General features: G+C 37.0%; 1 protein-coding gene across 1 annotated transcript; it reads right to left on the reverse strand.

Moving 5' to 3' along the window:
• Window positions 1–12,276, reverse strand: LOC106666624 (T-complex protein 11 homolog). The gene is made up of 12 exons (XM_014393940.2): window positions 12,150–12,276; window positions 6,699–6,858; window positions 5,408–5,470; window positions 5,163–5,288; window positions 4,972–5,092; window positions 3,653–3,766; window positions 3,457–3,576; window positions 3,239–3,362; window positions 1,783–1,913; window positions 1,523–1,707; window positions 1,199–1,365; window positions 1–673 (listed from the first exon to the last, which is right to left on the reverse strand). The coding sequence occupies exons 3-12, from the start codon at window positions 5,467–5,469 to the stop codon at window positions 486–488; spliced, it is 1,338 nt and encodes a 445-aa protein (XP_014249426.1). The 5' UTR covers window position 5,470; window positions 6,699–6,858; window positions 12,150–12,276; the 3' UTR covers window positions 1–485.
• Between the last annotated feature and the right edge of the window lie 3,445 nt (window positions 12,277–15,721).

Below are 15,721 nucleotides of genomic sequence, written 5' to 3' on the forward strand. Positions count from 1 at the left end.
AATTTATATTTAATACTTTAACTAGTCATTAATAGCTGAAATAATTTATTTAAATCAAGGAATTATTGAGACTTATAATGCTATAAATAACAATGTTATTTTAAGGAGTTTTAATGTAGACTTTTGTTGATTAAATTGAAATAATTTATTAGACAGATATAATAATATAAATTAGTCAGAACCAGGGAATACTCAATTTTTCAAACAACCTATAATGAAGAAACTATAAAAACTGAACATTCAGAAATATTCCTTTCAAAACCTTTAATGCAAGTTTCTTCACTCATAGATCAGCCAAACTGTTAAGTTTTTATAAAAAGATAAACAAAAAGTAGTAAAATATCTCTGCTATTGACAATAATTTACAAAATGTCAATAGTTTGGAGAAAAAATATACTGTAATTAAAGCCCTAAATCGTACTATATTAATTCTTCGTATCTCTATTAATCCGAATGTAAGGTAAATGTTACAATAAAATTACCAATTAATCAGCTTCCTGCATTATTTTATAATAATAAGATCCACATATTTTCATGTTGTGATGAATAACATGTTTGAACTTGGAATTAAGGTCTTCTAGCTCGTTTCGGAAGAGATGGAGAGCAGGTGGAAATATACCATTTCCTGTTGAAGCATTCAAAGAAGACTTCAAATAATCATCAATCCTTTTACCTAAAATACAAATTTGATTGATTTAATAGTTAGCATTAGGGTTAATTTATGGCAGTGTTAACTGTAGTACGTAATCTATTACTGACTGTATTCTCCCTATTCTCATTTATAGATCACAAACATGGAGCTTAATGAGAAAAATAAAAAATTGACTGTAATTTACCCAACACGCTAAGGAAAATGATGCTGGGGATCAAAACGTGTCAAATAAAGACATAAAAAAAACAACTGGAACTGTGGATGTCCTAAAAACAGCCCCTTTCTAAAAATAGTGCTTGGGTAGGTCGCGTGATGAGAATGAAGGAGATCAATGGCAAAATGAACCACAAGTGGATGCTATTGGAAGGAAAAATGAAAATAGCACAATCAAAGATTTTTTATCGTTTTTGTGAATAGGACGGCACAGTAGTAAAGTTACTGACATAACTAGGAGAGCCTTCACCGAACGATGGGCTTGATTGTTTTAAAAAAAATTCTATATTATAATACTTACTTACTAAAACATTATTTCAGAATAATACTCACAGACAAGCATTCGTATTTTGTTGTTGGGTAATACAACATCCTTAATCTGCTGTTCAAGAGTGTTGGATGCACTCTCGTTTAATTTCTCTTTTCCCATGTTGGTTAGTTTTAAATTTGCATCTTGTTTTATTTGTTCGATTATATTTGGGATGACCTTATCAAGGGTTCTAAAATAGATATGACTGTATTATGTAATGTAACATAAAAATTAAAAAAAAAAACATGAAACAGTAAAGAAGTTGTTTTAGTAAAAATCAACAAATGATCACGAAATATAATTCAAAATGTTAGTCCCATTTGATCATGCAGTATCAAAAAACTCACTCATCTATGATGATCCCATTTAAGAGAATTAAAACATTAGTTTTGAGAGCTTGCTTGTAGGAAGCATCAGAAACAAGATCTGGCATTAGGCAACTTAATGAAACAATAACAATACTGGATGCTATCACAAGTTTGTAATACTCTCGTTTCAATATGCTTAACCTCGGAGCATCCATGAACAAAGTCTAAAACAAAACATTAAAGTTGCCTTAATAACACACATATATATGTTTCAAGTTAATCAAAATGTGACCACAAACCTCCGGAAGAGGAATGTCTGAATTCCAATTAAGTAATTCCAAAAATGCATTGTACAGTATTTCATCCTGGCTGTTGTTTTCACCTTCATTTTTATGTTTTTTGACCCAAGCCTCAGTTATTGGCAACTTTCCTAATTAAAAGGGAAAAATATTTTAAAATAAACTAAATACAAAAAAAAACTTTTTGTTTTAAGTATTGGTTTAACCGGTTTATAAGAATATGCAGTATTTTACTCATTATATATTTACTGTTTGGACAGTTTCTCATGCCATAATTAGTCCAGTTTTTTACTCACAAGGGAAGGCCAGATGTGGGATCAACAAGTTAAAGAAACTATTTTCATTGATACTATGTAAAAAAAATATTCGCGAATCCTCTGGATCAAGGTACGGTCTTGAAGAAGAAAGCAAATTCAGTTAGTAATGCCAAGCTTTCGACCTATTTTAAGGTCACCGTCAAGGCAAAACAATCTTAAATATGTCTACAGATTGACACAATTAAGTTTTTTACAGGCTATCTCACATTTTCCTAAAGATACAGTCCCAACATTGTCCTTGGCAATACCTTGATTCAGGGTGTTCGTGAGTGGAAAAGTGGTCAATATTTCTAACACTGAAAAAAATATATTATATTAAGACTGGTCCAGGCATTCTTGTCAATGGGCCCTATGAGCCAAGAAAAAAAGTTATTTGAAGTAATGTAAATATTTGTATTTTTTTAATAAGGGATTCTCGCTTTGTTGTGCATTTATTGCAAGGTTATTATTATATGTCAGTCGGTTTGCAATTGAAAAAGGTGTTTTTCTAAAATTCTTCACTCCTGACCACTCCTCACTACTTCAACAAATCATTTTCTAAACAATTCTCCCGATGGTGGCCATCGATTTTATTTAACAGAACAAATAAATGAGTTCTCCAAGAGGATATGTTTTCTAAAGTCAGGAATATGTGAAGATCATGTTTCCGGAAAAGCGCTTGCCAGTGTGCAAACTATGAGATTTTGCGGTTAACTGAATTGATTTTTCAAAAAAAAAAATTTAGCGCAGTTTACTGGAAATGTCTTTGCAACGTTTTACATCTAATTTCATTTAATTCGATCTTGTAAATTATTTTCTGATACAGTTATATACACGTAATAACCTTGAAATTCTAATAAAAATTGAAATTTCTACAACAAAGGTAGAAAATCTTTTCTTTTTTTTAATTATGTAAATTTTTTTTTTAATTTTCTCAGTTCAAAGGGCCTAAAGAACACTTGGACGTTTAATATTTTTCAACATGGTGTTACCAAAAAAGTTTCAGTGAAATTTGTGTTCCACATCAGTAGATTCCATTGTCAGTAATTTTGTTATCAATTTGGTTGATTGTGATTTTTATGTTTTAGACTTTAGTGTTCAAAGATGGGATAAAAACAATAACTTTACAATAAAGTAAAAAATATAAATGACTCATTCACCTCCAAGAAGTTCTATGTAGTCTGCAAACTTTTTTTTCTCATACTCCATTTGATTGGACAAGATGTCTGGTGTAATGGATTTGAGGGTGAAATTTATTAAATCTAATTTCATTAGATTTAAAGTCTAAAGATGGTTAAGAGAAATAAAATCATTAAGAATTTTAAATTTGTAAAGATAAAGCATAATATGATGTAATAAAGACTAAACAAATACTTACTTCGAGAATCCCTCTGAAAATCGCTACAATGTCCGTCTCTTTGGAGAGTTTAACCATATTTTCATCTCGCACAGGAGCACAGATTTTGCTCATAACCGATATGACATATTGTGCATAACTCTAATTCAACAATTTAATTATATGCAGCAATATTTTTGGAATATAAATGATAAAATATTTATATAATTAACTGTACCTGTACATTCATAGCGCCATGTTCAGCCTGTTGTTTCAGCAGTTCAAAATCAAGAACTTCTTCAACGTTTGCCTTTAATTTAACTACATTTGGTGTCATTACTGCAAAAAGACTCTGAAAAAAGATAAAAACACGTTTTAAGAATTTTATAAATAAGTTTCAGTCTGTTTTTTTTCCGTTTTTTACAGCAAAACCTATTATTAAATGGCATAATAAGTGTATTTATTAACATTACTTTATAATAAAATACTTTACAGGCCTGGTCAAGGTAAGAAAATTTCAAGAAAACTATATTTTATTTGGAAATATTTCTTCGCAGGAACGTTGTCATGTAAATGCAATTGGTCAAATATTTATATATTTTGGTTTGAGGTCTTGTAATGATGTTGATTAGTGTGATTAATTTTAAATGTGAAGATGTTGCCAATTTGGTATTATCATCCGAGAGCAAAAAAATATTCTCTAATATTTATTTAGAAATCGTGAGATGCGGCCTGTTGTGATATAGGTTTCAGAAAAACATTTTCTTTATCGTGCTAACGTTTCGATCTTTTATTGAGATCATCTTCAGGGCCTGGGATTTACAAACAATGTTTACATTTAACAAATACATTTAGGATGTGGAAAAGTGAATTTATACAATGCAAAATATATTTTATATTCAAACAAAGTATTTCTACTCACTCAAAGTGTTTGTCTTCTGTGTAATTGTGCCATCCTTGCGTGTCGTGTTGAGAGTGCCAGTGAGATTTTGCTGTTTTATTACTCTCAACAGATGTTGCCACACAAGGATGGCACAATTACACAGAAGACAAACACTTTGAGTGAGTAGAAATACTTTGTTTGAATATAAAATATATTTTGCATTGTATAAATTCACTTTTCCTCATCCTACATGTATTTGTTAAATGTAAACATTGTTTGTAAATCCCAGGCCCTGAAGATGATCTCAATAAAAGATCGAAACGTTGGCACGATAAAGAAAATGTTTTTCTGAAACCTATATCACACCAGACCGCATCTCACAATTTCTAAATAAATATCGATTAACTGTCACTAATCACCACATATTCTCTAATGTATCAAACATTAATACTGCAGGTAATTGCATTGTTTATTGTTCCTTTTTACTGCCTGTTGCTTGAATGGTCTGTGAACTAGTGAGGTTTAAATATGTTAACAACAATAAAACAATGCTAGTGCAAGAAAAATTATCCATTAAGACAAGTCCAATCATTTTAGGCCACTAAAGTTTTCACCACGCCACAAATTATAATATGTTTCTTTTCAAAAAATAAATTAACTAATTAATTAAAAACCTCTTTAATATCCTTTAATAGAAGAAAAGCCATAGTTAACTCTGGAGGATCTTTAGAGACCTCTTCCCGAAATATATCCCAAAAGGCTGAGTGCGCTTGTTCTCTAACTGCAGACCATAATCTAAAAATGAAATTGATTAATTATTATTAACATCAAGACTCAATAGCAATACAAGAGGACTGTAGCTTACTCATTTTTCACTTCGAAATCTTCAATATGAATATCTCCATCTTTACTGTTCATAGCAATTTCATGCGCAATTTGTAAGTTTTGCAGAACATTTTCTTTGTCTAGACTGTCACTTTGACAGAAGTTTCTATGATAAAACAAAATATTAACATGTAAACAAACATTATTAGCTTTATTATTACATTAAATTATTTAACATTAGCTATTTTTAAAAACGTAAATACTTAATTTGAATAAATAACTTACACATTTTGGTTGTGTGCTGCATTACTGGAAGCACCTTCTTCAAGAGTTTTAAGATCATCCATACTACAAAAAATAATATTTTTAAGTATAATTATAGTACATTTTGCCTTGTTTATTATATAATTTGAATGTTCTGCAAATAGACCTGCCTTGTATAGACAGGCCCAGTAGAGTGATCAGGGTTCGATCACTTTAATAGGTTGAATATTTGCAACAAATCACTTCTGATGAGGAAACAGGCCGTTGTACTTGATAGTTGATAGGGTTAACAACCTTAGAAAACTACTTCTTGCATTTTAATTGAAAAACCTAACCTAACCCTGGGAAACGCTCGTCACCAGCCTGACAGAATGGTTCACAACTTGACGTGGACGATGTCATAGCAATGCGTGAGTAGGCTAAAGGGGCTCTGGTGTCCTTTACCTTTTAAAGTTAGGTACTCAAACTCTCTAACCATTCCTCACTAAACAAACTCCTGCCAACCACACGCCCCCCCCCTTAGTCCTGCCTTCTGTCAGCATCCACTAACCCCTCTGATATAGTCTTGGGCATTAGCTCAAACATGGTGCTGAATTTCAAAACCAAATGAAAATGAATTAGCTATGTAAAACAATTCAGCCTCTGCTCAGTCCCAGGACATGTGGGAGTAGAAGGCAATGAGAAAGCAGATGCCCCTGCAAGAAAAGGTGCTGATATACCGCTGATAGGACCCAAGCTCTTCTGTGACTAAGGAATCCACACTATCAATGAGCACTTAGACAGAAGGATAAAAAGAAAATGAGAGAACAATGGAACTCACTAATTGAACACAAATAATCCAAGAACCTCCTAACAAACTTTGGAAGGGAAGGGGTAACAGAATGCATTAAAGGAAGAGGAAAAACTCTGAATCCTAACAAAATTCTGAACATGACACTGCAAACCAAATGGACATCTGAAGAAGATAGGCATAACCCAACACGGCACATGCAGATTCTTCAAACAAGCAGAGGAGACACCAACACACCTAATAACAAACCGTTTGCTCGTAGGAGGAAGTGTTTTTGAAAGTTGATTGTAAACGTGGAAGACTTTCAACCACTGAAGCCGGGCGTACTAATCCATAGAACTTGATTTGTACACCCGGTTTCAGAGGATGAACTAGGACTCAATGGTGTGCTATAAGCACAGAACGGGGGATCCAATAGGTCCCAAAGGGCGCAGTATATTACACACCCCGAATAATACATCTATCTATCTAACTGATTTATGATATAATGATCTAAAAAGCTTTAAAAGAAATCATACTTACTTTTTCTTTGTGCCTTTTTAAAGTTTATTAGCGTCAGTCACAAACGTATTGGCCGCAATGTCAGCTTATCAAATCAGGCTATAGTCTTGTCGATCCCACATTAAACATGAGATAATTAAATCAAAATGTAAAAGCCAAAACAATTCAGAATGTTGGAAGTCTGTAAACAAAAAAAAACATTAAGTCATCTTATGCAAATTATGGGTTGTAAATAGAGGTTAATGGGCCTCGGTTGGTGGGAATCACAAAAACAGAGAAATTAATGTCATTAACATACACCTGGAGGCAAAAGGTGTCACCTCCTTGTATATTAATTACCTTGCCGAGACATGCGAGGCTCTGTGTGGACAAACTTTTAGATCCCTAGCTCTCGTGGGAACCAAGTGAGTATACCAACGGGAAAAATAGAAGCACAACAAACTTCTAGTGCGGATAGTAGTGCCCGTTGTGAACGCACGAATACCCCAGGTGTCGGCAGGAGCACCCCAACAACTAGATTCATAAAAGATAACTCTCTGGAAGAGGTAGCCAACATCTTGGCAGAAAAGGTGTCTTACACACCTGACTGTCTGGGAACTCAATGAGAAAGGTGCAAGCCTTACTCAACAAAAGTGTTAAGTACACTGAGGCCAAATAGTCTGGGATGCAGGAAAACTTCCTTAAGGCAGCTACCTACTAAAAGTCCTCGGTCTGAAGGCAGCACACCCAGAAAGAGAAAACTAAAGAAGCCGAGACCTATACAGAGGGAGCAACCCTTCACTGAGGTCCTGGCTACAATGAAGGTCGCCGTGGTTGCTAAAATGTACCCAAATAGGCTGGATAACCTCCAGAGAACTCCACTTTAATGGCCCTAGATAACGTCCCAGATGATGGACCCCAAAGTGAGGTTCACCAAAGGGAGGAGGAGGGCAAGTTTTCTGATCGTCACCCGTGTGGACGAGATCAGTGTTGAATGGCTGCAAGAGGTAGTCCCCACACTGGCACCCTGGATGGGCACTGTCCTCCGGGCTCTAGTGGAGGATGACATCCCAAAGCTTGTACCTGCCTACAGAAAAAATTCTGATAGTTTACAGATCAGTAACAGGCAGCTCAACACTCAGTTCTGGATAGTGTGGGGGCAATGTCCAAAAGGAGAAGGGACAACTATGGACTTTCTCCATGGACGATGAGTCCCTGACAAAGCTGTAAAAACTGGATACATCGCCCTACTTTGGCATCATAAGAATTAAATTCTGACTAAAAGAAAAGGGGGCGCTGATGGGACAATGGAAGGCCAATTGGGCTCCATGCTACAGGTTACCACCCAGGATAAGGGTTAGCGAAGGGGGTGGAGGAAAGAGGGCAACTCAGGAACTGGACTTCACCAATCCACTGAAGACATACATGTCCAGGGGTGGAGCTGGAGAGACAAATTGTCCATGGAACTCCTCCTGAAATGCCCCCTACCCAGAGATGAGAAAAGCAGTAATAAGGGTCCTGCAAGCGAATCTCCAGCATGCTAGGGCTGCTTTGGCCTTGCTGTGCAGGAGATTCAAAACTGAGGGTCTGGATATAGCCCTAGTGCAGGAACCCTGGATCTTCAATGAGGCCGTAAGAGGCTTAAAGTCCTCACAAACACAGGTAATGACCACTAATCCTTGATAAGACCACATGCATGTATTGTTGTAAATAACAAGCTAAGCAGCATACTAATTCCAGGGCTCTGCTCAGGCAATGTTGTTTCTGGTATCCTGACTTCAAAAATGGAAGGTGGACCAAAGAGCTGGATAGTCTATTCTGTCTACATACATGAGATGGTCCACCACAACTGATGAACGACATCGTGGGACAGAGTAGGTCTAAAAACCTAGAACTAATCATAGGATGTGATGCAAATGCCCACCATGTATGGGGCAGCATGAACATCAATACCATAGGGGAGTGCCTTTTACAATTCATTACTGGAGAGGGTTTAGAAATAGTCAACCGTGGCTCAGAACCTTCCTTTGTCACCCGTAACAGGAAGGACATTCTTGATGTTAAACTAAGCAGTCAACAAGGTGACAAAAATATTACCAACTGGCATGTGTTAAAAGAGCCATCTTGCTCTGACTATAGACACATAAAATTTGATCTTACTACTCCCCCTAATACTTGCAACGTACCATAATCCTAGAGAGACTGATTGGGTGGGCTATGTAAAATCTCTCAAGCACTTTCTCGGGGTTGCTAAGGTTAAAATTAGAGGTAGGGAGGACCTTGGCATAGCAGTTCAGGAAGTAAATGGTGGAATTCTGTAAGCCTTTGAAAGGAATTGCCCTGAAAGGACAAGGAAGAACAGAACCAAAACCATATGGCGGAACATGAACCTGAAAAAAATGAAAGGACAGGTAAGAAGGCTGTTCAATAAAGCCAAGCTCGACCAAGGGGCCTATACAAAGAGGCACTTACCCAATACAATACGGATATAAGGACAGCCAAAAGAAACTTGTGGAGGAAGTTATGTCAGGAAAGCTCCTGACTGCACCAGAATTCAGAGAGTTGGTCAAAAAAGGTAGCCAGAGACAGTTAGACTTAATTGGAAAACCAGATAGAACTTTTACAGAGACAAAAAAGAAACTGTTCATGTTAATTGGTACTCACTTTCCAGGGTCAATAATAATACCCAAAGAGGAGCAGCCCACTAGTTCAGAGAGTCACTGGTACAGGCCCTCCAAAGAGGACTGGAAGGAGGCAGCTAACATAGTCAAACCAGAGAAAATCAGGTGGGCGGTTAATGGGTTTGTCCCCTATAAATCCCCATGAGTGGGTGAGAATCTTTAGTACCTCCCTAGCCCCACTGCATGAATGGTGAAGGTGGTCTATTTACCAAAAGTGGGTAGAGCCACAAATCAAACACCTAATGGTCCTATCAGTCTCTCATCGTTTATGCAGAAAACACTAGAGAAACTAATGGATAACCAAATTAGGGGCACAGCACATTAAACTAACCCACTCAGAGCTAGGCAATGTATATATCAGACAGGGAAGTCCACGGACTTAGCCCTGGATGACTTAAACAGGCTAATATCTAAGGCATTACATGACAAGGAAATAGCCTTGGCGTTGTTCATGAACGTGGAAGGGGCATTTGGCAATGCCACGACCAAATCCATATGCCAATGGGTGGAAGAAAGTCTAAGGAAGAGATTAATTTTCTCTACCCTGGGCGACACTACAATAAGGGCGGGAACAACCAGAGGCTGCCCTCATGGTGGCGTTGTCACCATTACTGTGGTCAACATTGGTTGACGATCTCCTGAAAGGGCTATCTGACATCGGCTTTAATTGCCTATGATATGCAGATGATCTGACAGATGCTTGGCTGAAGTCATTACAGAGAGTGCACAATTTTGTTTCTCTAAACTCAGCATAACAAACACAGATGGTGTAAAAAGGAAGGGCTTTCTATAAACCATAACAGAAACATCGTGGGTCCCTTTACCAAGAAAAGGGCACTAGGAGGGCTTAACCCCTTATGCTAAATGGAGTTGAAATTCCTTTCCTAAAGAGGCAAAATACTGGGAGTTATTTTTGACCAGACTTTCATGGAATCAACAACAGAACAAAATCACACAAATAGCAAATACCTATTGTAAAAGTATTATATATTTAGGTATTATATACCTATTGCAAAGTACCTATTGAACACTGTGCCAGGGAGATAAAAAAGGGGGATTAGCAATAGAAGAATAGCCATCTACTCTTGACAGCCGGACAGCACTGAAGGCAACTGCCGCATGTCCAGAGTCATTTGGGACCGCATTGGAGAATATAAAAAAATTACCTTAATTACCAATGGGAATGTAACCTGGGACAGAGGCATGTGAAAAAGTTTATCAAAGGACTCACAGAAACTAATGGCATAACAACTAAATCAAGGACTTGCTAGGACTAGTATAATAATTGGACTGTTAACCGGACACTGCAGACTCTGGAGGCATATGTATAGACTTGGAGTGGCAGAAACAAGCTTGTGCAGATATTGCCAAGAAGAAGAAGAAACAGTGGAGCATATCCTCTGTTGGTGTGAAGACCTATGTAGGCTGAGAATCCTGAAAAAAACTTTGGCCCTTGAAAAAACCTTAGGGACTGATAAAAAGTCTCAAGCTTAACGAAGAGCTCTAGATTTAAAAAAAAAAATTGGAGATTCACAATAGACCAATACAGGTCACGGCGCACAAGTCATAAAGAGGCCGGTTCCTATATAATCTTTGCAAATTATGATGTAATTATGAAATGTCAAGTTTTAACCATGAAATCTTCTGAAATATGAAGGATTCCACTGGTAAGAGTCATCCTGAGCATCTCCCCTTTAAACAGAACAATAACAATAAATCTGTGTAATTATTAATTATTAATAATTGACATTGTTACTTATGTAGTAGTATTTATATATTTATATTATTAATTTATTATTTATTTACCAACTGATTATTTATTACCGCTGTAAATACTGATTTATTAATTGACTATTTATATTGTTGTTTGTTAATATTGGTACATTTTTATAGATTATTTATTAATTGTTTATTTATTAATTGATTGATTAACAGGTGAGGAGCCTAGTTAGTTTCGGGGGTGCTGGGTTGGCTGGCTCGGGTTTTCTCCGGAGGGTGCTCCACATGCAAAGGGCAAATGGTCCCCGGGAAGGGGGGGGATGAGGACTTTTCCAGGGGCCCCTGTGGCCATGTACGGTTTTTATCCACATCCTCCTAATGCTGCCGAAATTAAGTGTATACCCGAATGAGAAGCGGGCGTATGGGGAGGTGCCCTTTGGGGGTGGCCCGGGTCGGTTGGCATAGTCATCGTCAAAATTACATTGACTGAATGTCGGTAGGGCAGTCAAAAAAAAACAACGATTATTTTATCATTGCAGATGTTAGTTTAAATTAAAACACAAGTGTGGTCAAATTATTTTATTTTTATCAGTGAATTTTATTAATAATAAAACAAAATTATTAATATGACAATTATATTTATTCTTTGTGTGGTTTTATTTTATCGTTTTTTATTTCTTGTCAAATATTCTTCCTGTGTTTAATGTGTCTTGAGCCAAATTCCAGTCGGACCTCCTTTGATAAAATGGCAGTATTTTATTTTTGGCCAATTCGAGATTGGCCAATATCCAAACAATCTGGAAGATGAATTTTTAAAAATAAACAAGGGGCATGGACAGAATAGACAGCGATACAGAAAAGAAAAAGATGTAACGATTAAATCCAACGCATAAAACTCGTTTTTATAAATAAACTTTTAAAAAAATTAAATAATAAAAAAACACGGAAGTGATCAAGAACAGTTTTCTCTACAACGCACTTCCTGGAAAATCAACAGTGACAAAAACAAAAACACAGGATTATAAATAAATTCATTAACTATGAATACGGTTGCGTTGTATTTAGAATATGACGTTAAATAACAAAATCTTACGTTCGAGGACGAGCTGTCAACGAAGTTTACATCAAATGTTGTAGTCACTGATGCGTCTTATCGTTGAGTGAGGTTCTGCAGTTGTTGGTTGATGTCGACTCAGCTGAGCGATTGATTGTGATGCCGTTGGAGGGGCTGTGACGCACCGATATGGCCTACCCCACTTCGCCACGACTGGAAACCAAAACGGACCTCGACCATGTCCAGTTATGGTATATGACTTTAAACGGCTTGAACAGGAAGGCTTTCTGCAAAAACCACTCAGGGTTTCTAAATCAGTAGTAAAATTTTCCGATGTTCTAGAAACGTCGATAGGTCAATGTCGAGACGATTGAGCTTCGTATATCAAGCATGTTAGGAAGACCATTAATCAACCAGGAGCATTTGTTGCAAGAAGATATCGAACAAGGCCTAAAACAAATTGTACTTTTGACCTTCGATATTCCAATAGTAGTCCATCACAATCAATACCATGAAAAATATACAACGTAGATACAATTCACAGATTGATAAACGGAGCGTACACAAAACTACTCAAAAAAACTGCCATTAACTTGACCAAATTCACATATATACAGATATCTATAGACACATACTATTTAAGAAATTAAGCGTAAAAAATGCACTTCGAGACCACAGTTGTGTCTTAATATTAGACATAAATTTTTGCAATCAACAAGACGTGGTCCTTCCTAACCACTCGAAAGGTCATCCCATTAAAACTGAAGTATAAAATATTTAACTCAGTGTGCCCTTCAATCCTATGGTATGGTTGTCAGGTATGACAATTGATTCAATAGAAAGAGTTCTAATGTATTTTGTCTATAAATTATTTGAAGTACCTATTCCAACTCCAAATTATATGATTTAAGAAGAAGAAGAAAACATTTATTCTGGTACAGGAATGTCTAATACATAGGCTAAATTAAAAGTTAATAACATTTTAACAAAAAAATAAACCTTGTAAGGGGATCAACGAAATAATGGACTTATAAAAACCAAAATCCAAAGAGGTTAAAACTAAAATGAGTTACTCTGAATATTAGCATAGAAAATAATAAATACTGAGTAAATTTGAACTGCGGATAAATCGACTCTGTTTGGAGGGAGATGGAGGTGCGAGTACAGAAGATGTTTAAAAGAGGTAAGGGCAATGGCATTGGGGATAGTTAAGGGGAGGGAGTTCCAGAAGTTTGGTTCTCGGACAAGGAAAGACGTTTAAAGGTTCATGTTTTATCCCGTGGAAGGATTAGGTCACAGGGAGATGAGCGGGTATTGCAGGAGTGGAAAGATTTGGATCGGATGGATTGGATAATGTAATGAGGACGATAGGTGTTAACGGGCTGGTAAAGGAACGAACCAAGGAAATGTAGACTTCGGGAAGACGTATAGAGCCAGGATAGGTCCGAAGTCGTGATACCCTGGACCCTCTGGGATGCCGAATATAAACTTGGCACAACAGTTCATTAAGCTTTTTAGGCGCTTATTTTTCTCCCTCGAAAGCCCACCGAAAGCAACACAGCTATAGTCGAAGAAGGGGAAGATGACGGAGGAGACCAGGAGTTTGCGAGTGGAAAACGGTAGGAGGAGTTTCCAAGACCAGCGGAATTGGATGGGGGAGGCAACACAACGACGGAAAATTTGTGAAATGTGAGGGTACCAGGAGAGTTTTGGTCAAGGATAACTCCAAGGTTTTTAACGGTGGGGCGGAAGGAAATGGACTGGTTATTGTTGGTAAGAGAGGGGATATGGGGGAGGGATTTGAGATGACCGGATCCTATATGATAACTGAAAGCTGTGGACTTCGTAGGATTGAGGTTGAGGGAATTTTTGTGGGCCTAGTTGTTGATGGAATTTAGATGTTTCTGGATCTTATGGATGACCAATGATAGTTCAGAGGGATAGAAGGACAGGTAGATTGTCAGCATAAAAGTAATAGTTGCACTTTTGGATGGAATCGGAGAGGTCATTAGTGTAGATGCTGAAAAGGATGGGAAAGATGCTAGAACCTTGGGGAGCACCAAATTTTAATGGAGGGAAGGAGGCCGTTAAGAATGGCGACGGCTTGAAGTCGATTGGTAAGATATAGAGGAACCATCGGATGGTGCTGTTGCAGAATGAAAAAGATTCGAGTTTGGATAGGAGTGACGAGTGATCGACGGAATCAAAGGCTTTGGTGAAATCAAGAATAGGATAGCAGATCAAGATTAGCATAGTAACTTTTTGTTGGCGTATTGTGGTGTTAAGGTCACTTATAATTTGACTAGGCAGGCTGTGTGGAGAAACCATTTTGAAAGCCGGATTGGAGGGGGTTAAGAGGATTGAAATATTCTAGGTGATTGGAGTCTTGGATATGGACGAACCTTTCAAGGGGTTTGGACAGATTGGATAGGATACATATATGCGCGCGCGCGCGTGTGTGTGTGTGTGTGTGTGTGTGTGTGTGTGTGTGTGTTTATATAGGGCGGTAGTCATTAGGAGTGGATGGATTTGGAATTTTGTCGATGAGGTGGACAACGGCTTTTAGCCAGGATGACGGAAAAACGGTGTTGTGAAGTGAGTAGTTAGAGATATGAAGTAGGACCGGAAGTATAACTGGAAGGCAGAGTTTCAGGAATTTGCTGGTTATGGGGTCAGGTCTTAGGGCCTTGGAACGGGATTTGTATATTACTTCGAGGACATCGGTAGGAGTTAAGTAGGAAAAATCACAGAAGATGAGCTGTAATGTAGTCCTGTGTGAGTTTTTGGGGAAATGGATTGAAACCAGAAGAGTTATGGGCAGCAGAAATAAAGTTTAATTAAATTTAAGAAACATCGCTCGATCTATGTACATACACATTACAGGTTCACTTCTCATTCATTCTTAATACCTTGTACCTTTCAGATTCCAGGCTAGTAAAAATAACAACGTTAGAAATCATAAGATCCATGACTTCTTGGTATGCACAATTGCTATATTCATACCATAAATTATCCCTAACCACCCCAACCTTTCACATTGACATATGGCCAGACCTCTTTTCAGTTTTGCTGTGTGCAGTGTTCGTTTCTATAAATGAATGATTCTACTTCAAGCAGCATAGAACTGAATGCTTACGCCGTGCTCAATCCTCAGTTAATTTCTCGTTTTTTAAAGACCTATCTTATTCATGTAGTTTATTTAATTTAAAAGAACAAATCTGAATCTATCTGAGTTGCGTTGGCTTCTAAAACTTCGTTGCGAAATTTTCCATTTGAACTCTGCTCTTTGGATTAGAGGGAGGGATGGGATCTCTTCTTTTTGCAACTCGCGGTCAGTTGAACCAGTTTTTTACTTCCTAGCTGGGTGTTCGATTTTATGAGAGATTCGTCTATTACACCTCGGGTCCTTCACACCCTCAAGATCCAAATTATTGAGCTGTTGATCGGTTCGGATATCCGGGCTCACATACGGTATGCTAGCCATACAATTTAGCCCAGGAATTTAATTTCGTATACACTTTCCTTCGTTAAATAGCACAATGTTATAAAATAGCTAATGATCTGGAAGACAAAATTCATTTCTTTTCTGCGAACATATTTCTATAATTTTT

The sequence above is a fragment of the Cimex lectularius genome, unplaced genomic scaffold (genome assembly GCF_000648675.2).
Source record: "Cimex lectularius strain Harlan isolate CLEC.00 unplaced genomic scaffold, Clec_2.1 scaffold173, whole genome shotgun sequence".
NCBI classification, from domain to species: Eukaryota; Metazoa; Arthropoda; class Insecta; order Hemiptera; family Cimicidae; genus Cimex; species Cimex lectularius.